Source organism: Anopheles moucheti, chromosome 2, assembly GCF_943734755.1.
Source record: "Anopheles moucheti chromosome 2, idAnoMoucSN_F20_07, whole genome shotgun sequence".
Lineage (NCBI taxonomy): Eukaryota > Metazoa > Arthropoda > Insecta > Diptera > Culicidae > Anopheles > Anopheles moucheti.
This window is the reverse complement of record NC_069140.1, coordinates 54,117,273-54,139,539: the sequence shown is the minus strand read 5'-3', so window position 1 is coordinate 54,139,539 and position 22,267 is coordinate 54,117,273. Positions and strand designations below refer to the sequence as shown.

General features: G+C 43.4%; 1 protein-coding gene across 4 annotated transcripts; it reads left to right on the top strand.

The window, feature by feature from the left end:
* Window positions 1-1,517: 1,517 nt before the first annotated feature.
* On the top strand, window positions 1,518-21,663 carry LOC128310338 (sodium-independent sulfate anion transporter). 4 transcript variants are annotated; one of them, XM_053046959.1, is made up of 9 exons: window positions 1,518-1,804; window positions 18,638-18,808; window positions 18,866-19,001; window positions 19,086-19,194; window positions 19,289-19,702; window positions 19,773-20,127; window positions 20,201-20,503; window positions 20,571-20,716; window positions 20,798-21,663. In XM_053046959.1, the coding sequence occupies exons 2-9, from the start codon at window positions 18,670-18,672 to the stop codon at window positions 21,152-21,154; spliced, it is 1,959 nt and encodes a 652-aa protein (XP_052902919.1). In that variant the 5' UTR covers window positions 1,518-1,804; window positions 18,638-18,669; the 3' UTR covers window positions 21,155-21,663. The 4 variants fall into 4 exon arrangements, with proteins under 4 accessions (XP_052902919.1, XP_052902920.1, XP_052902918.1 ...); XM_053046960.1 differs by having other exon boundaries at window positions 1,518-1,890; XM_053046958.1 differs by having other exon boundaries at window positions 1,518-2,018.
* Window positions 21,664-22,267: the final 604 nt, after the last annotated feature.

The window sequence follows — 22,267 nt, the reverse complement described above, 5'->3', positions numbered from 1 at the left end:
ACTGCCATCTGTTGGTGGGAATTATAAACACGGCGCATGGTTGAAACTTCGCAATGCTGTTGTTGTTCTTGCCCGATACGTTGATTCGTTGTTCATACGATACGTTGATCCGAAAGCGGTACATCTCATGTAATATCGAGTAATAACACATTCAACTATCGTGCAATTATCACATCAACATCAATGTGGTTTCATTAAATGTTGTGTTCTAAGTCACTTCCGATAACAATTTCAGTTGATTATCATTTCCAAAATCCGGAAATGGAGCTCAACGTTCTCTACCGCATTCACCATCAAAACCCATCCTTTCCCAGTTACCATTACCACCTGTACAAAGCTGAATGTAATTAAACACCTTTCCATTGTAACGTGATCTAATTACTTTCGGATGCAACCGTGATGTGTGATCTGATCAAAGATGAATCAATCGATCGTTCAAATTGTCAAATGATATATGTACCCGTGACGACGCCGTTTGTGCTGGCTTACAGTGCGATTCCAGTTGAAAATTAACACTGTTTGCTTAGCCAAGGCATAGTTGAGCAGCACGTGCATTTTACCATCTCTTACAGCGCCGTGTGTGGGCTATGAGTTGATTTCATTTGTTCACCAACAGCCACGTATCGCCGCGTTCACTTACCCGTTGTCATCCTGCACGTGGCGCCGGGGGAATGTCTGTGTTTGGCATAATTCGACGATAGGTTTCGCCATGCTTTAAACCGACGCACACGCACCGGAAGGTCTAGCAAACTTCCGGTACACGGAAATTCCAAATGAATTTGATCGTTATGGTTTTGTTTTTCGGCGACAACTGTGTCGCACGCGCCACCTCGGACGATCGTTCGAAAATGTTCAGAAACTGCTGACTACCGAAAATGCTGACCAGCAGAAGGAAATATAGCGCACGAGTGAACAAATTTCCGTAACCTTTTTTACTACTCATGAATGCTTCGTGCTGCATATTTTAATATAAGAATAAAAATAATTCGTAGAATTTTTTCAAACCCCGTAACAAAATATTAAATTGATGAGTATCCTCAAGGAACTGATTTTTTCAAGCAAAACGTTTTTGAGTGTTTTTGTGTTGTGACTGATCTTTTTGATCAGTGGCTGGTCATTGAGATAACGAACGCAGACACGGGACGGATGAGAAGGCACATATTTTAGGTGCATTTCATAATCGATGGTAAAATGAAAATCAATGAAAATTTACTCTGGTAAGATCATGTAATCTTGTAACACGGGTACCCATTTCGGAAGGAAAGGCCCATTTTGTGCTGATGTTAGTGTCAGGTGCAGCGCCACGAACGCCAACCGATCGTGCGTCCGCGATCGTTCGCGTGAAGGCTTACCGTCGTAAGCAGTCGTCTCAGCGCCTCAAACAGAGGCCTGCAGCGGTAGTGCAAGGTTGGAAAATTCATAGGCGAAAACGCAGCACACACCTGGACGACGATCGGGTGCGCACTGGCAGAGCCGTTCAGTTGTTTATAAGATCGCGATAGTGCCGCACGCAACGCGCTTTCACACCGGCCGACCGGTTGACTAGTACCAGAAGTGTTGAGAAACTCGCGAAGGTCTACCGTTGGTGGTTTGTTGTTGATTTCCTCGCTTTTACTGTGGAACCGTGCAGTGTTTCGCCTGCAGATAGTGCATGGTGGCCCTAAGCAGTGGTGGTAGCTGAAAGACAAATCTGCTGTTCCTGCGTAACACGTGTGAAACGTGGCTGCAAGGTTCAACTTTTTAGTTGAAACAACAGGCAACATTGCGCTTGATCCGGAATCCTGGCAACCTGTTTTCCCGTGAAGTGAGTGCAGAACGTAGGTGTAGATGTATGCGTTTGTCTGATAAGAGAAGATCCTGTACGCACTCATTAGCAACGATCGTTTGACAGTAAGCATTGTCGAATTGTTCCCTACAGCTGTGTCTACCAGACGGAAGAGCGGACAACATTCATTCTCCAGTTGAAAGTGTAAAGTTGGCGCAGCAATACTGTGCAATAGGTGTCGGAAAGTGAAAAGGTGCGTTCCGCGTGTGGGCACGCACGGTTATCACGGTTATATACACACCATGCGGTGATAAACATTGTACCGAAACAGAAGAAACCGCGTTTCCTGAGTGGGTGATGTAGGCCACACCGTACACGTTCGTTTGTTTTTGTTTGATTTGTTTATTTTCGAAAGACTGCTGTATCACCTGTTTGTGCCACTGTATTTTTTTAAAAGCAACAGCACCGACTACCGGTCGTTCCATCCGGTGTGTGGCAGAATGGAATTTGGGTAGTTGTGGCAATTCGTACTACGGTAATCGTCCGTCACTGCAAATGCTTATCGTGAATCAAATGCGTTCCGCGTCACGGCTGGTGTACTTTGGGCTATTTCGCGTAAAGGGTTATTAACTAAAATGGAACAAACGCTCCCTGGTCTCAGGAAATGTACACTAAACCCACCCGCACCGGAGTCGGTAGTCGAAGGAGGTATCGTTTTTGTTTTGTTTTGTTTGCAAATCACACATTTAGCAACGAATTTTGCTGCACCTTTGGTGCGATTGATTTGCGAATCACACCGAAGATTTTGCTTTGAAAACAGCGTTCGATTGCTTAACGTGCGATCCAGTGAGAGAAGTATTGGATTTAAAATCTGTGTCATCGTGAATGGGATGGTAACCCAAAGAGAACAATTAGACTTTCAACGGCCAAAATTAAAGAGTGCTCTTTCTAACCGCTGTTGCTCTCCTGCTTGCTCTCTCGCCGAATCGAAAGCTCGCTCGATGACTGAACGATATTCTCATGCTGTTCGCTTCTTCGGCGTCATGCGCTCTCGCTCGTGCTCATTATTGGATATTGCGCACACACATGTGCATTTTCTTCGTCAAATTCGCCGTGTGAAAGAGTACATTTTTGCACCGGTTTTTGATATGAGGAACTGGATGATTTTGCAAGCGCGCTGATGTTTCGGATGAAAATCCTGTCATAAGTTATATGGCAGGATATGTAGAAGAAGGTTTAATGTAAAATTTTTACTATTCCAAACATTTATGCTTGTAACACTAAACGGTGCCCTTATTACAAAGAGGTCATTATGGTAACGAACGGTACCGCCATGTATATCACAAAAGGATCGGTTGCATTAAATTGAAGGATCTGTATTTTGCATCATCCGAAGAAACAAGACACTACACAAGCAACCAACTCCAGTGATTACATCGCAAGTGTTCAAACATTTTTATTTTAACAACATGAGTGATATGAACCGCGAACGCCGCACCGGTGCTTTTTACAAACAGGTGGCTAAAATCATAAAGATGGACGCAGCCAAAGCAGCTGAGCAGCAGGTGGGCCCTAGTCGGGAGCAAGTTCAACTGTTGGGTGGTAATGTGTCGTGTAAAATAAGGACTCCGTTTTTTCAGTTCCCATCGAAGAGATTATGGAATTGCCTGGATTGGTGGATTTCGGTCCATGTCGTTCGACGAAGGCATCCGTTACTGAGCGCTATCTAACAACGAAACGCATCACAATTTGATGCATGTGCACGTTGAACTTCTGAATACTGCTTCTGCGTTTAATACTTCTGCATGCCAAAGCCGCCTTAGCAGACCATAACTTATCCCTCCCAGCAAAAAAAAATCATCTCCAAAGTGTTTACCTGTCCACGGTTCACGGACAGGGGAGCCCACGGTTTCTGACCACGGACGGCACTATCGACTAACTGCAGTCTGTCTCGGATGGCACGGATGGTATATGACTCGAGCAATATGCCCCGTACATATCCGTACGTATCCGATGCCTCCCTACTCCATTCGTTGCAGTATGCTGGGAGTTGTAGATCTAAAATGACTCCTCTCACATACGCAAGCTATTTTCATTGCTAAGATTGTCCTCAACAATATTTGTGCCCCATCCTTACTATCTATATTCATTCCGGCGGACCTTACCTCTTACGGCCAAAATGATCCTTTTCTGCGAGCTATGAAATCATTTAACTGCTTTTTATCATTTCGATTGTAACATCTCGATATCTGCTTTTCGGGCCCGTCTAATTAATGACTCCTTTTAATCCTCTATGTCTAGTTTGTTCAATCTCTGTTTATCTGTTTTATCTGTTTGTTTAAGATTAGACTATAAGATTCGTTTTGTTAAGCCTTATGGGCGAACAAATTATTTTCCATATACGGAAAAAAATTATGTCCTCTACACAATCATTGTATATCGAGCAAAGGATACACCCGTGACCTGTCGAACGGTGCTGATCTTCTGTGTTTGGCCAGTTGACTTTTATGTCACTGCTACACACTTTTCAGGACGACTGAAGAGACGTCCTCAGTCTGGTATTTGGCAGTCAACTGCAGTGGCGGGAATAACATTAACATCTTACGTATTTTCTGGCCAAACATGTCATGTTACTTTGCGCACAAATATGTACACATTTACATTAGCTGCAAAACACAGCACTAATTTCGTGAACGCACCATTCATCTGTCGCTACATTGTGACATGTAGAAAATAATAAAATTATTTCTGAGATTGTTATATCTCAAACCACAACAACTACAAAATGCAATTGTTTTTTGTTCAACTTCCCATAGCTGGCGTATAATAAATAGATGACAGAGTTCAGTTATCTGTTGTTTTCTGAAAAATGGTTTGCTGAACAGCAAATCGATCGCCTGATGCAAACCGGTAGAATATCGTGCCACGGATGTCGTTAACTAGCCTTGCGCTTCGTATTACACCTTCCAAGGATTATTAAGTCTGCGCGAAGAATTTACCGGCGCAAAAACTTCTCTACTTGTGGCTTGTACTCCGAATCTACCGGTAGTCCTTGATCTAAATCCTCTAGCTGTTCCTCAGTTTCTAGCGGTGCTAATTCAAACTCCGACCGAGGGAGAAGCTCATCATCTGGCCGGGTTGCTGCTCCAAATTCCTCAATCGCCTGTCTTTGCCGAGCAGTGTCTCTTTTAATATGGTTGTTCTAGAAACGTTCCATCTTTGCCGCTTTGATATCGACAATTTCATAAAACAATTCACATAAAACAAACAACTAGAAACACAAGGAATAAACTAAAAAAAGACAACAATTGAAAAAAACACACCAAATGAATATCATTTGACTAACTAAAAAAACATATTATTGCGCACACCCATTACGCAACATTTTGATGCATCCTCGAACCAAAACCATGACTTCAACGCAGCGGATTAAGATTTAAGTTTCACGCGCTGCGCGTAGAATAAAACGCAGTCGTTATCAACTCTCTGAGACCATATCGCCGTAGCATCATCATCAGACGAGCGCCGCAAACACTCATGGTAAGAATCCGTTCAATTCCGCTTTCTCTTCGATGGTTTCCTTACAGAAATACAGACCTGAGCAGGTTGGCAAATATCACAATAATGTCTTCCCCTCACTTTCCCCCCACACAGCTGATATGTGGTAGCAGTAGCAGGACGACAGAACAGCACATTCCAAGCCAAGGAATAAATACTAGGGCGAAGAGTAGTGGAAAAAGGACAAATAGTACTGATAGACACGTGTACCACCTCCACCACCTTAATTTATTTTTTTGCCTTTCGCTAAATTTCCGTTCGTTAAATTTTGCAAAAGCTAAAAAAAAGCGCTTTAGCCAAGCCACACACCACAAAACGCGACCGAGTTGAGGTCAAACCTGCTTCCTTTGGAACATAATCAAGACCGAAACGCGACGTCTAAAAACGGTCACGATTAGTTCCAAGTTTTGGGTCGCGCGACCTTTTGGGTAATGTGTCGAATGTAAACCGCACCTTGAAATGCAAAATTTATGACATAGGTTAAACCTCGGACCCATTCTTGCATATTCGCTTGGTGGTGCAATTAGGAGAGTACACAATGTGTGCGGTAACCACGAATATGAATATGCGACATATTTATCTTCGAGATTGATCTGATTACGGGAATGGTTACTGAAAATAAAGCAATAATAGCTTTAAACCTCAAAAGATGGAATTATTGTAAACATTTATAATATTTGAAATTACAGGGTTTCCACAGCCAATCGGCCAGCGCTAATCCACTAAATGTCGTTATCATCAATCACTTTGCCATCGTAAACCCATAATTCAGCAGTGTAAACCCAAGAAAGGCGTTGAGAACATTAAATCCGTCACCGTAAATATCTTATTTGACTGTTTTGTTTCCTTTTGATTCTGGTTTATCAAATAATTGTTGAGAGTTAATTCAAAATTGGAAAAATAATATTTTAACCGTTGAAAATAACAAAATTCTTTTTTAATTTTATTCAGCGCAAGCATGCAAAGAGTAACTCGCGTATTATTATCTCATTCGCTTTGAATTCTCTAGCATATCTGAGTGTCCTGAAATTTTGCTTGTCCTGAAGTTTGCTGAAAAATAGTTAAAATTTTAACATTGTAAAGTTAACCATAAAAAATATAATTTTAATAAGGTAATTAATGTACTACACAAATAAGGTATTTCCGGTGACCGATTCAAAGCTCACAACGCCATTGTTGGACTGACGATGCCGAATTGTGGGTTTACGGTGGCAAAGTGACTGTTTATGACGGCGTTTAGTGATTTTATGATGATCGAATGGCTGTGGAAACCCTGCATTGTAAGGGCATATACTAATTCTAATGGGAATCTGTGTGATTTATTCCTTCTCTTAAATCATTGTCATGTTGGAGCTCATAATTACAACAAATTTTAGATTGTGCTTCATTTATCGGCAATTCGATAACAAATCACTTTGTAATATTCTATTATAAATATACAATAACACGTTACTAGCGTTGTGCTTCGTGAACCTTTTGAGAAGATTCATGCATATGAATTTTAACTCAGGAGTCATTTAAATCTGGAATAGATTCCCAAAAGAAACACCTCAGAGCCACACCGTCATAAATTTGTATTTGTATCCACCAAACACTGCACGTAACATATAGTTCACATTAAGCGCCAAACAAAATATAACAAACAAACAAACACCTAGCAGTTAGCGTTGCAAAAAGACGTTAAGCAATAAGACCATGAACTTGTGGTTAAAAATCTCAAGACTCAAGGTTTTCTCTTCAGCAACAAATAATTGAGCACAGTGGAACCACTGCAGGGTGTTTGTGTGTTAGTAGTATTATAGTACACTTCTTTTGTCCATTCGAATTGCATCATTAGGTTGTAGTTCCCGTTAGAATGTGTCAATATTAAATTCCATTCATTTTTGATGGCCTTCAACACTCATTCAAGTGTTCGCCGTGTGTTCACAGCGATCGTGGAATGTACCAATTATTGTGCGCGATGCAGCGTTCAATGGGTATTTCTTTTAATACTTGTATGGCTTATAGGGGAATAGAAAACGATTATAGCAAAATCTGAACCATTTGCCCCAACCGCAGATGCTAATTATAGTTTTCCATTAAATTGTGATTCAATAATCCAACCCACACACGGCCAATCATTTGCATCCAACGTGCCTGACGACATCATTGTAATTCCCTTACCCATTTGCGAAGGGATTCCCCCACAGCTAGCAGGTTTGGACGATCGAAAAAATCCAGTTGTAATAAACTGGTTAGTGGTTGGATTGTTTGATTGGCATGGAAAAGTAGAAATAAAAACAAAAAGATTGAAGCAAAACCAGCGTGCCAGACACGGCGGCGTATTAAATGATGGGTTAGATTACACGATGTGTTGTGGTTTTTGTTTAATGATACTATCCATCACGCTACAACTCGACCCCCGCTCGGTCCGATCGGAACCCTGACGATGCATTTCTGTACGTTGCAGCCCTGCTCTGCCTTCCTAGCTAATCATGCTGGTATTTGGAATTTCGTTACTTCCTGGCGAAACCAGCGTGTGTTTTCCGATCGATATGATCGACCGTTGAATGGATGGTTTTTGTTTGCCAAAGTGTCCCTGATGTGTGGATTTGTGCGTTGGTGGGAAGCGGAACAATTTCAGGGAGCCCGGACAAGGTTGCGAGTGGGTTTACAGCTAGCCTTCGGCACACGGGGGAAAACAAGCTGCATCTTGAAGTTCTCGCATTCTTAGTGCTCGGGTTGTGAGAGACAGCGAAAGCGAAAACAATAGAATTGAATGACTACAGCAGTGCAAAACGATCATGATACATGGTGTTTCTGGTGGTGGGAGAAACCCTTCATGGAAAGATGATTTTTTTCTTTAATTCAATCAGCGCTGCCAACTTTCGAATGTGCGCGCGAATCCGTGGGCCTGGGGTCACGTGTGGCGCAACCGTTCATTTCTCCCTTGAGCGATTTCCACTGGTGATCTCTTCGGGGCGGAGATGCTTCGAAGGATGGTTGTTGCGACCGGTAGCTGCGGCCACCTATCACAGCCAGCTGGCCAGCTGCTATTAACACGTTTGACCTTCGACGTCTTGGCGCGCCGTAATTACTTTCCCAAACAATTTCTACTCACCGCTAGCCGTCAGAAGCGCCGCTAAATACGCCGGCAGTGGCTGATCAGTGTTTTTGCGTTTGCTGGAGGCGAGGCTACACCAACCTACAAGGTAAGGCCGTTTGGGCGCCCACCATTTGAGGGTCAGCGGGGTTGCATTTTGCCCGGGTGCAACCGATGCGTTCCCCCGTCCAAGCGTGATCGAACACGAGGCCCTTTCGCCAATGATGGCCATTTTATTGTTGCGACATTATTATATTTTAATGACACCGTTTAACGACCCATTTTGGGTATGGTTAGACGTTCGATACACAAATGTGTGCGTTGAGGTGTTTTTGAAGCAATTACAAGAATCACGCCTGTTGCATCTGGTGTCCCGTTGTCGGTTGAATTTTTGTTGTTGAGTCATTGTACATTGTCGAAGAAGCAAACACAAAACCCGAAATCTGACCGAGACAGATTGTAAAACTGAAAGTTCGCCAACTAATTCGACCGGCTTCGGGCTTCGGCAGATTTTAAAGGAGGATTCCCTTTCGTCACGTGCTGTTTTTGTTGGACCAAACGCGCTTGGTCTAGACTTCGTTGCGTTGCCGGCATTTTACGGCCTGTACGGTTCGTTGACCAACGGCTACGGTACCGCATCGTTAAAGCGTTACCATGACGGTCAGGTAACGTGGTTGGCCTGATGGACATGATTTTGATGGCCCAACCGTTTATGGCTACGCAAATTTCCCCACCATACACACACATACATACATACCATTCAAACATGACGAAGATGGTGGGCGATTCACACACATTCGATGCATTTGAAAGGCAGTTTATCTTGTTTTATTGTTAGAGTTTTTTTTCTCTTGTTGTTGTTGTGTCGCTTTGGCAGCTGTTTGTGATTACCGTTTTGAAACGAGAAGCCAGTCTTTACCGGTTCCTACCGGTAAATGGAAGTGTAAACAAACATATAAACAACGATCAACTCCCACATCAGATGTGAATTTACACGCAAACCGTTTTTGGCTATGAGTGAAACGATCACGTGCGTAATCTATCAAGAAAAGGGGTATTTTTTGTCTAATTTTAGACCTACATTTAGCATGATTTAAGGTTGGTGGTCAGAAGAGATTTTTTTTTTATTTCCAGGCAGTCCTCGAGGCACGCGGTTTCTCTTATACGTGGATTCGGAAATATGCGGTTGTTGGAAATTTGACAGCTGACATTTGAATTTGACAGTTTATAGCACAAAATCTAAGTCACAAAGATAAAAATTGGTCGAAAATACCTTCCTTTGACATGTAAACCATTTCTTTTTAATTGACATGCACTGCTGCATTATTTCTAAAAGATTTGCTGAATAAATTAAGCGCAGAAAAATATGTAACTATGTAACTTATAACTCGATTCGACTTACGCGGGTTATAACGGTCTGATATAATAGTGAATCTCGGGGACTGCCTGTACTTCTTGTGAGATCTAGACGATAGTATTGCTTTTTGGGTTATTGAAGTGTTTGCCTGCCAAATAAGTGAAGTCTTCTTGACATAAAGAATTACTAGGTCATGCCTGCCATTTCTGGCTTATTAGACTTATTTTATCTCGTATCCGAATAGTCAGTTCTTGCTACGGATTTTGAACCGATCCAGTCGAGTGGAAACCGCCACCAATATCACCACCGAGTTGCGATTTCTACAATAATAAACCTTTTTGAAAGGAGAAGTCACCTTTTTGTCATTAATAAACGGACAATCCGATTACTATCGAACTGAATAAGAACAACCATTCAAATGTCACTAACAAGCAAGTAACCGCATTGGGATTTCTAGCAGCGTTCCGGTTCCAGCGGACCGTTTAAAATTGGGGAATCCATGTGTTAATGGTTGCGGGTATTGCGGGATCCGAACGTCTGTGGTTAGTGAAGCGAAAAATAAACTCACCAGAGTGGTTGGTCGCTTAAACCAACCTTACGCCAAGTTTTGTGCTCGGTGGGAAATTCCCTTCAAACTAGTTTCTCAGGTAATGTTAGGTTAGGCTGTTGATGGTATTCCAGCGTAATCTATTGCTCGCCGGTGGTTTTTGGGGGAAATAACTGCATTATTACTCTTTAGTTTAAGTGTGGATAACCTTGAAGGAAATGTAAATGGCACTAATAAAACTGGGATGACGTGGACTCTCTTTAACTGGCGTTATAAATGGCCAGTTGTCTAACGCTATTTGTAACTTGAATTACCCATGCATCCAAATAATCAAATTCTGTGCATTTGGGAAACCCTGTTCAATTCTGGCCCGAGTTGGAATTTTTGCCCACACTGGGTGCGTTTTGTGAAGCTGTACTTTAGTAGCTCATCATTTGAAACATGAAAAATGTTACAAAAGCAGGACACTTGATGATCTGGTGCGGTCTGCCTGGGGGCAATGATCGTACCGCGTACGATGCAAGATACACACTGCAATTTAGCTTGCTTTGGCAAATGAACTGAACAAATCTAGTTGAAGGTGAACAGCATGGTACAGCACAGCACACCAAACGACTACTTACCTAATTTTCCACATTTTTCATAGAACTGTTAGATGACTCATGTGGGTGGAATGTTTGCAATACTGTTTGCATTGTTGTTTGCCGTTGGATTTATCGCTGCCATGTACGATTATTGCACCGCCAGCCCAGATGCCTTGTGACAGGAACGTTAAACCCGTCACTGGATTCAGGAACTGGACAGCTGAAACGGGAAAGTTACGCCAACAAACAAACAAAAGAGAAAAAAAACTCATTGCACACAGCATATATAAACAATCGGTTCCATTGTACAGCTGCTAATGGCTGTGTATGGTTGTTTTCCTACAAATGAAGAATGTTAAACAGATTGCTAATAATTGAGCTTTTAAACAACACTGCAAGCCCGGCATACGCTGCAGCTTCCCGGGGGTTTGTTTTGTAATTTCGAGTCTTGTAATAAACCTTTTTTTGAACTAAAAAGATGCATGCACACTACAACAAAGTAGCGTGATCGCAATGAATTTCAGAAGCACACGTTTCGAAGCTTCATAAAATGGATTCAAAATTAAACTTCAAACGACACAATCATTAGTATTGATGGATACGATGCCTGCGTCCGACCAGCGAAACCGACTATTATCCGGTATCTGATAATTAATTACCGTTACCGTATGGTAAGCGGCCGGTGCGGCTGGCGGTGCAATGCACAACTGGCTTCCGGACGGAAGGAAGTGTGAACCGTGCGGTGCTTAATGAGAACAGGCTGTCCACAGCTCTAAACACGTGTCACCACCACCGCCTACTAATCTTAATCGGCAGGGAAGCTTGTAGCGACCGTTTCCCATGTGCCATAAGTTTGTTTGCGATAATTCTCGTTTATGTTTTTTGTTGGTTGGTTGTTAGGTTAAATGAACCAAAGGCAATGATGTGAAACAGACGGCCAATAAGCATAATTTGGTGAGGGAATATAATCCAATTGAACCACAATGAAATCGTGTTAGTTTTTTTCTTTTTTATTTTGTCTGCTTAACATTCATTTTTAACGCTGTTATAATGTAACGGGGGAACTCGTTATAATTGATCCGGATTGGTTTTATATTGGGACTTGCAGAACTAGCGATTTGCAGAGTTTTTTTAATCAATAATAATTATATAAATAAGAGATGGATTATGTTTTCATACTTATCGAGTTGGTAGTATAAAAGATCAGCAACAACTACGGTCGAATTGTTTAATATCAAATTATGATGTGTCCCAGTCAATGTAACTGGTACGATAATTCTCGTGTTTATCACTATGGGAAATTTTCTTTATGTAAATTTTTGACCAGACACTACTGGCTGAAACTAGTTGTAACTAGAAGTTCATACCGTGTTCGATGGACCGCTGACGTTGAACAAACAAACCTGTTCTCTTAAGCGCCATGGTCAGGTTCAGTGACTAGCCGAATGGGGGTTTTTCTGCTCATAACAAGATGCGCCATACCGAGAGTGTTAATCTGCGAGTTTGAATGTTTCGTCTGTAAGGGTTTGGAACCAGCTCATGCCTCTTATGATATCCCGTGATCTAACACTATAAAGGTACGCGCACACTAACTGTAGCGCGTACATTATCGCGAACAGTTACATGATCAGCGTGGAAGTTGGTGTAATATGGCAGCATGACCGTCGTCCACTGTTGCACGGTGCGTCCCAATTTAGACAAATGCCATTTCCTTGCGATCTACATCGATCGTTAGTAGTGATGGGAAAGTTTCATTTTTTTCGGAACAGAACCGAACCACAGGTTCTTTTCTGAAAGCAACGGAACGAATCTAGTAGGTCCGTTGAACTTATTTTAACGAGAAAAGTTTAAATATTCAAGTGTGGTGTGATTTTTATTTACATATTCGTTTAGTACAAAACAAACATTTTAGGATAATCCATTTACAGTTTTTGGTTTACAAAATGTTTTGAAGGTAAATTTGTTTCTATGAATTCTTCGCTACTAGCGACGATAATTTGTTATCAGACCTCTGAAAACATCATTAAATAGAGGAAGGAAATTAAATAAAGGAAGGAAGGAAAAAAAGTGTCAAAGAATAAGACGCGTATTAAAGAATGTAATATTTGAACCGATCGCAACTACTGTCATTAACGACCGTAGATTTATCTCATAAACGTATTTTGTTAATGTTAATTTTTAATTTCTTAATCCTCAATTTTTTAATTTTTTCCTTCGTTCAGTCTGCTCAGATTTAGATAACATTCGTTCCGAATCAGAATCCGTACAGAATCCAATCATGTACCTACTTAGCTTCGACCGTTCCACAGAAGGAACGGAACGAACCTAGTAGGTTCGGAACGAAATACCCATCACTAGGGGTTAGTAGTAGGCATTTTTTTTTATTTTCCGTTACCCCCATTTGGTCAGCCAGTGAACGGCAGCCCGCCAAGCCTTCAGCTTCGCAGATGCGTTTTTCAAAAGAACTGACGCATAAACAATTTATCCCTCCCAATAATTGGCATCAATCCGGTGCGATTGCAAATGGTAGTGCTGCAAAATGTGTTAAAGCACGCGGATTGCATCACGGTAAGCCGTTCTGATGGACGTATTTTTAATTGAACGATTCGATTGCCCGGAATGCCCGACCGGTTCGGTGCCTGGTTTGCCATTAGGCCACACTAGAATCCTTACATGCGGACGCATCGCAAAGCACTGCCAAATGCAGCCGGTCGCGGGCTTGATACGCTGTATTCACACATTAAGCATAATTATATTCATCGGTCGAACCGGCGCCGTTGTACGCTTCGGGGCAGTTTGATTGCCGTAAGGTGAAGCAGCCATAAAGCATCCCCATAACGCTACCACCGGACAGAAGTGCGTTTGTTTTACAGTGCCCGACAAGACGTTACAAAGGTCAGCATCAGGTCGGATTGTTGGCTGACGTTGAACATTACCCATCAGCCGCATAGCTTAGCTGCTTTTACAATGTCAAGCAAATGGTTCGTAAAAAAGCAAAACAAAACAAAAAAAATACGCTACGAAAATAAACAAACAAGCAAACTCGCCATACCATAATGCCAGCAAGCGCATACCGTGTGCACAACTCCACGGGGCAGTTCACGATTAGCTGATGCATTGCGTGGCAGTAACGTTTTTTTTTGTTACCATTCTTGGCTGTGCGTAAATCGCCTCGACGCTAACCTTCGCGTGTACAATGGCTTCGGCGCTAAGGTGGAAGCTGATACGCAAAGCGGCTACTGCATCACCTTATGCTCCATACATCATCGACGCAGTTTCCTTTTAGCGCTGTAACGGAACTGACAAAATCGATCATTTCCAGAAACGCAGCAGCATCGACGTAGCCTGGTAGCCTTTTTTTATCTCGAACCCCATGGACGGAACGGATCTCGGCGACATCTGATGCAAATGGGCTCGGTCATGTATCACGAAGGAGAGAAAAAAAACAGAAGAACGCATAACAAGATAAGCAATCCGTAGCGGGAAAAGCTTCATTCGGCTTTCTGCGCCGTTATTGGGCTTCCGGTTGACACGGTTGAATGACAATAGCATACAATCTGCCTCGCCCGGAAGAACCTTGCGAGGGAGAGTGTCCGGAGACGCATCAGACCGGTATAACGGGGCCAAGATTTTTGCAAACCATTTTTTGGAATAATTTGGAAATAAACAAACAAAAACTGTGTGATCTTTCGGGGGTATTACGATGGCTTATAAAAGTTTATAGCGTTGGAATCCCAAGCCAAGCGTATGCAAACCGTTACTGTTGTGTTTTTGCAGCCTGGCTTGATTTGAATACGAAAGATACTGTTTGCTTCCTACACTTAGAAGGCCATTTGATTGACAGTTATGGTTAAAAATATCTCTCGAATTTTGTGTCCGGTGTGCACAATGGCATGCATAACATAGTTGGGACGTGTGTCACTTGCTGCCACCGGGAAGTGAATAGACGTTGCAATCATCCTTTCGGTCGGCTTTAGCTTTATCCAGGCCCTGTGGGTATGTGACGCGTTTACCTTGCCCTAGAACTGGTCGTGGAGGTTGAGATAAGTTGAGTTCAGTAAGTAACCATAAATAATCAATTTTATCCGGATTGAATGGGGCCACCCGGCCCGTAACAATGAGACTCAGAAACCGTGCCCTGGATTGATGGAAGTGTTGTAACGCTAAGGAGTGGTCAATCCCGGATATTCTTATTCATGGGAGATTTTCGCACCGTCTACTGCAGAATTTCCTTTCGAGCGTTCCGTGGCCCGCGGTCGTGCGGGACCATATCGGTTTGTGGCAGATGCAAGGGACAGAAACGTTCCCACGTGCATAACGCAATGGGCACACGGTGAGACACATGCCAAAAGGGGCAGCGGTGGAAGGGCAGCGATATGCAAATCATTCTTTCGCCACCCTGGCCTGGCTGCCAGACGCTTGCCTTTATTGTCTGTAAAGTGCAAACACGATCGGTACTCCATTATTCGATCGGTACTCGCAGTATTGATTTATGGGCTGGAGCGCGCGGGAGTTTCCACGGCTTGCGACAGCGCGTCCACCCTGCCTGCCCATTTCCCCATCCGCGGCACGGGTTCGGTTAGGTCCGGTCACGATCATGATCGAGTGATGGAAGCGTGTCCGGTTCGTATTCGATTTGCATAAAATGTGTATCAAACGCGGTTGGCCAGTTTGCTAATGTGCACGCGACAACAAATGTGCCGTGGGCCTGTGCCTACGAAGGGACGCACATCTTTGGGTCCAACGTTGCCGCCGATTCGAAGCCGCCCAACCGGTGAATCCCCAAAGGGTGTCGCTGAACATTGAACGGTTGTGTTCTTTCTTTGCCGCTCCCGTAACGAACGTGCGGTAGCGGTCAAGAGCAAAACCAGGAAGTCTGCGGTCCCATGCAGGGTGGTGGTTCAGGAAAACCGGTTCTGTTTCGGCGAAGGGTCATCGTGCGGGCAGAATGAAAAATGTTTGCATTGAATCGCGTGACATCGTAACGGCGGCCCGGGTTTCGGGCGGGTAGAAACTGGAACGAACTGGATGTTTCCGACAGTTTTCGGATAAACCCGCGATCCGAAGATCAATGAAGAAAGTCACAGCGGCAGTTCGCTCATTCACATCACAGCAAAGGATAAAGTCATAAAGGTGTGGATGTATGTCGCGAGGGTGGACGTTCGATGGGACAGGTTCGATTGGTGCCAGTGCGGTAAGTGGAGGGTTGCTGAGGTGGAAGTGACTCAAGGTCAAACAGCGAAACTTACAAATGTCCTTTCGATGATGGTCAACTGCACGGGACGGGTTCAAAATTAAATCCTACTCAAGCCCGAAGCGTAATGTCGAGTGTGTAATGTGGTAGCCGCACAAACAGGACATTCGCGAAAAACACGCATGTTTCTGACGCCATGGCAATGGAGCCGCCTGGTGCGAGTTAGAAAACGCTTATTTGTTTTCACTTTATCGCCCACCCCCAATGTTTGCGGCACAAATACAGCGTAGTCTTCATCCAATTTGTAAAGAAAAAAAACTGTTTGGTCCGTGTTTGTGCCGGAATTAAGCATGATCCATCAACGTTCGAAACCGGTCATTGTTTTGTTTTTGTTGCTGATAAATCTTCGTGTTGACATTTCGAAGGTCACTTAACACACACACAAACATGCACACAGACGAGAATTATGAATTAAGTGATAAACATCTAACGCCCGATAACTACAATCGAAAGACATTCCGAGAATAATCCGTGTGGTTGCACCGATTGGCACCGAAGGCAATATACATGCAAGGCAATCAAAACAAGATCGCTCGGTAGTTTTATCCGTGGGAAACCAACATCATCGCGATTGGGATTAACAGTATGCGATCGTCCATAATAGTAGCAGGCTTTCAACGCTAGATATGCTTCATGCTTGTCTGGGGCAATTGATAATAGAAGGCTAGACCTTATCAACTATCTCACGAAACGATCACGGTGGATGGGAGACCGGTAATTTTCCGCTACACGGAGCTTTGTGGAGTGAGTTTTATTTTCTCGATTTATTAGATTATTGTGGCAGCAGTGCAAAGATTCGTTTTAGCCATTTTTCTTTGCGTAAAGGGTTTTTTTTCTGTAGAATTTTTCAAGCTGTATAAGATTAGAGGATTGTTGCTAATTGGCACCAATAAAGTATCGCTCCATCTGATGTTCAACCCTTATTGAAGACATATCGTAAAGCGTGCATAAAACATCCACACAAACGCACGGTTTGTAGTATTGGTGAAGTAATGGTATATCCTAGAGCAGGGGTCTGAAAACGATCTGTGGGACGAATTGATTGAAACTGCGGTAGCGTAGGGCCACTTACACATTATCTTGAGGGTAATTTACACAGATGAGAATATTTGTTTTCATAATGTGTAGTATGTAATGTTACTGACTTATTTTATTTTATTTATTTAATTTCCAGTATTAAGATCATACTAATTAATGCTATATTTATAAATTTTCCAAGTTAACAAATATTACTTAACTAAAAATGTTAATTAATATTTTTGTTTCATTGCACAATTTTTTTAAAATGGTAACATTAGCACCAGTTTCATGGACCGCATGCCGTAGTTTGAAGACCCCTGCCCTAGAGTACGACGTGATTCAGCGGGATTTTGAATGTTGAAAAAAAAAATGGCCGCCCGGGATTTAAGCTTCCAACCGTACGATCATTACATTCACAACCGTTTTCACTGCCATTGCGGATGGCCAGAAATCGAGAGCGCAGCAATAAATGAACCCGACTCAATACTCGCATCTTACCACGTGTGGCAGCGATTCAATCGTAAAATCAATGTAATTTTTACTTCACCGAACCTGCCAATTATTGCCTGCCGGCTCAACGTGCATTTCGACTCGAAATTGAACTCCCTTTTTTCCACGAGCGGTGGTGGAGTTTCCGCTGTACGTGCGTCATTCTTAAGCCCGCCCGAAACCAAAACGGAACCGCAGTGTGCCCGGTCAGGTGTGAAAAATTTGTTTTGTTAACGTGTTAGCATGTTTCACGGTAGGTTGCTAAGTGTCGGTAACAATGGTCACAAATTGGTATTATCCATCCAAAAATTAGTGAACTCAACTGTGCGTAAAGTCGTTTGTGGTCCCGATAACGCATAACGGTGCGTTACTTTATCCACTGCGGCGAGCGTAAATAGCCTGTTGATAGCTTCATTCGAAGCAAGCTTTATTACGGGTGCCAAAAAACACATCCATCGAACCGTGTGATTGAATCGGGGAAGATTAACAGCAGATACAACACAGAGCAAACAGTTACGATACTGTTGTTTGTTTACACTGCGCCAAACGTGATGATCTTATCAGTGAATCCTTGCTACCTTGACAGGGTAGCGAAATGGTGGCACTTGGACATTGTTGAATATCGCCCCCCCCAAAAATCAAGGTGTGAACAATCAAACGTCCAGAAAAAAAACCTATTGTTGCAGTAAAAAAAATAAACAGGCACTGTTGTTGTGATCGGGGTGGAAGCGGGATTGGGAAAAAGCCTTAAAAATCACCCCAGATGGTTAGCAAAGCGAGCGCGTAGCGGAAATTTGCCTAACGAATTCGTATCCTCCGCAAATCCGTGTTTGCGTATTTGTGACCGTGGCCGGACCCGAAAGGTGCCGCAATAAAACTCGCTCCGCCTGTCGGCAAACGTTTCATTCGTCGGTGGTTCGCGGCGCGCGCACGTACCTAGCCCATGCCGATTGGCTTCAACGATCTCGTTTTGCGTTGCAGGTGACAACAGCTCCGACTGCCGGCTGGTAAGGATGAAGACCCAGATCCATACGATCAGTGCCCCGAACGACGGCTCGTACGACAACGAAGCGCTCAGCTGCTCGACGATCGACATATCGACGCACAACGGCGAACCGCACGGTGGTTTACGCGGTTCGAACGAGTTCATTCGTAAGTTGTCTGGCGAACGGTGGTAGATAAGGTTAATTTACATTGCGTTTCATCCAGTTTCCGATACGGGGAAAAAGATTACGAGCGATGATCAAACGGGACAGCTTAATCTGTGGCTTCAGCGTAAGGCGAAAAGTGCGTTCTCCGAGAAGATGATAAAAAAACGGTTGCCCATCCTGCGGTGGCTTCCACAGTAAGTAAACCTTTTTGTGAATCCCGACGCATGAAACAAACTGGTTATTTGTATGTCCAATTGCCTTCTTTGCGTGCTTCACAGGTACAACTCCACCGACGCGATCGGGGATTTAGTGGCGGGAATAACCGTCGGCCTGACGGTAATACCGCAGGCGCTGGCCTACGCCGGTATTGCTGGGGTTCCCGCTGCGGTAGGTATGGGTTGCGTAAAGCACCACCAGATGGCACTACCAGTATTAGGCGCGCGAATTGCTTATCACTGTTTTTGTTTTTGCTATCTTATAGTACGGACTTTACGGTTCGTTCCTTGGCTGCATCGTGTACATTGTGTTCGGTAGCTGTAAGGATGTGCCGATGGGACCGACCGCCATTGCCTCGCTGCTTACCTTCCAAACGGCCGGTGGGAACGTGGGTAAAGCCATACTGCTCTGCTTCCTTTCGGGCGTGGTGGAACTTATGATGGGCATTCTTGGGCTCGGATTTTTGGTCGACTTTGTGTCCGGTCCGGTTTCGTCCGGCTTTACCTCGGCTGTTTCGTTGATTATCGTCACGTCCCAGGTGAAGGATGTGCTCGGCATTACGGCCAAAGGCACGACGTTTATCGAAATTTGGCGCAACATTTTCAACGACATCCATAACGTGCAGGTCTGGGACACGTTCCTTGGGCTCACCTGCATCGCGGTGCTGCTGATCATGCGCGTAAGTATTAGTTCGTGCGCCATTGGCTTAATACGACATCCATTCATGTAATATTTTGTCATTCATGCAGATTATAGCCGGCCTAAAAATTGGACCAGCGGATGACGAGCTAAAGTCCAAAAATCATCGGATCATTAACAAGATAATGTGGTTAGTTGGAACGTCCAGAAACGCGCTGCTCGTCGTGGTTTGCGGTGCCATTGGGTATACGTTCCAATCGTCGGCGGTCGCACCGTTTAAGCTGATCGGAGACATCCCGCCCGGTTTGCCATCGTTAAAGGCGCCTCCGTTTTCGCTTACCGGCAACGAAACCATGAGCGGCCAGGAAGAATCGTTCATGGACATGGTGTCCAGCCTTGGTTCGGGGCTGATTGTCGTACCGCTGATTGCGCTGATGGAGAATATCGCGATCTGTAAAGCGTTCTGTAAGTGTGACTTTGTGTAGCTCAGTGCGTGATGAAGATTTCATGGGCCCTTCCTTCCTTGTACCTTTCACAGCGAACGGAAAGCCGGTAGATGCGACACAGGAGCTGATTGCCATCGGTCTTGCTAATATAGCGAACTCGTTCGTACAAGGATTCCCCGGAACGGGTTCGCTGAGTCGCAGTGCGGTCAACAATGCCTCCGGTGTGCGTACACCGCTGGGCAACATCTACACGATGGCCCTGGTGGTCCTGTCATTGCTCTTCTTCACGCCATACTTTTCGTACATTCCGAAGGCGTCGCTAGCAGCCGTTATCATTGCGGCAGTTGTATTTATGGTGGAGGTAAAGGTAGTCAAACCCATGTGGAGAACCAAAAGTGAGTATAACGCTTGGTCCGTTGTTTGCGGGCCGATCTGTAAGTGAATCTGCATCGTTTTTTACAGAGAGTGACCTAATTCCCGGGCTGGGAACGTTCATCGCATGTCTGGCACTCCCGCTGGAGATGGGCATCCTGTTCGGGGTAGGACTCAACGTGGTGTTTATTTTATATCATGCTGCCCGACCAAAGATTTCCGTTGAACGCCTAACGGTGAGTATTACATTGCATTGCATCAACCGCGCACGGTAGCTAATGTGTTGTTTTGTTACTACTTTGTACCCACACATGCAGAGTCCTGGCGGTGCAGAATATTTGATCATTACCCCCGATCGGTGTCTGATCTTCCCATCAGTCGACTACGTCCGCAATCTGGTGACGAAGCAATCTATACGCCAGTCACTGCCGGTAGTAATTGACTGTTCGCACGTGTACGGTGCCGACTACACTGCCGCTACCGTGATCGATAGCATAACGCAAGATTTTGCCCGACGCGATCAGCCATTGTTTTTCTACAACCTGAAACCGAGTGTGTGTGCAATTTTCGAAGGATTGTCACCGGCAGACTTCGTCGTGTACTATCGTGAGGAACATCTGGATGAGCTGCTGAAGCAGCGTGCCTATAAACCAAAGGAAGTGATTAGCGTCTAATGCCGTGCATGGGAAAGACGGCGAGATGAGAGGAGAACCATTATTGTCAACTCTTGCGAACAGTATTAAGCAAAATGAAACAATAAGCAAGTGCCAGATTACCAGACGATCGCTGCGTTCGCCACCCATACCCAAACATTCCTAAACCACATTCTATATGCAATTCCGTTGGGATATTAAGATACGGTTAGCTTGTGGGCCAACAAACCAATTGCCTGAAGTTAAAAAGAATTATTACGAAATGCTACGAAAGTTGCTCTTAAATATCCAACTCTGGAGAATATTCACTGAATGCATACATTCTATCATGTAGGTATTAATTAAGTAAAAGGTAGGCAAACGTAAGTGGATACAGAAATAATAATTATTTAATTAATAGTATCACGGAAATGTTCCATGAGGTTAGAGTTTAGCTGTATGGGCACACATGTTTTAATATGGCCTTACAACATTAAAACTATTGGCGTCCAACGAAAGAACGTACTTTACCGATGATTAGAAGTACCCTGTCCCGCGAATCAGAAAGTTAATAAAATAACTAAAATGAATAAGATATCAGTGTTGCTCGCTTTTTGTTTTGCGTTGTGAACATATGGTTTGCAATGAGGTTTAATAAATTCTAATAAATCGTTTAATCGTTTAATAAATCGCTTATTGTACAGGTAACATAACTGCATCTAGCTGGGTATGCATTTGCTATTATCATTTATAAAAATTTCTTAAATGTATATACAAATGATGTGGATTTTGCGTTTTTTTTAAATGGATAATATTACGGGTCTTAAATTTGTAGATCAAAAACCTTATGGTCATTCTAAAACGGCATGGTCATTCTAAAAAAAGCACATGTATCGATTTTATACATCTCGTTCGTGGCACAATTTTGAAAGTGAAATATTTCAAACGTGAAACGTTTCTGCTTAAATATTTCACGGTTCCATTTTTATAACCGAATGAAAAATATACTCTCAGTAAAATAACTTAAAATGTTTTAATTCGCACCATAAAAACATGGATTTGTTAGGCTTATTAGAAATTTTGAGAATAATATGTTTTGATGTAAACACTAAAATGTTCAAAAACATTGCGGTGTGCGACATCATGTGAGATGTC

Bases quoted from the DNA above. Each gene is read 5' to 3' on its own strand.
- LOC128310338 (XM_053046957.1), top strand. The intron at 19,002-19,085 runs GTAAGTAAACCT...CGTGCTTCACAG, and splicing joins ATCCTGCGGTGGCTTCCACA to GTACAACTCCACCGACGCGA. The intron at 20,128-20,200 runs GTAAGTGTGACT...TACCTTTCACAG, and splicing joins CGCGATCTGTAAAGCGTTCT to CGAACGGAAAGCCGGTAGAT.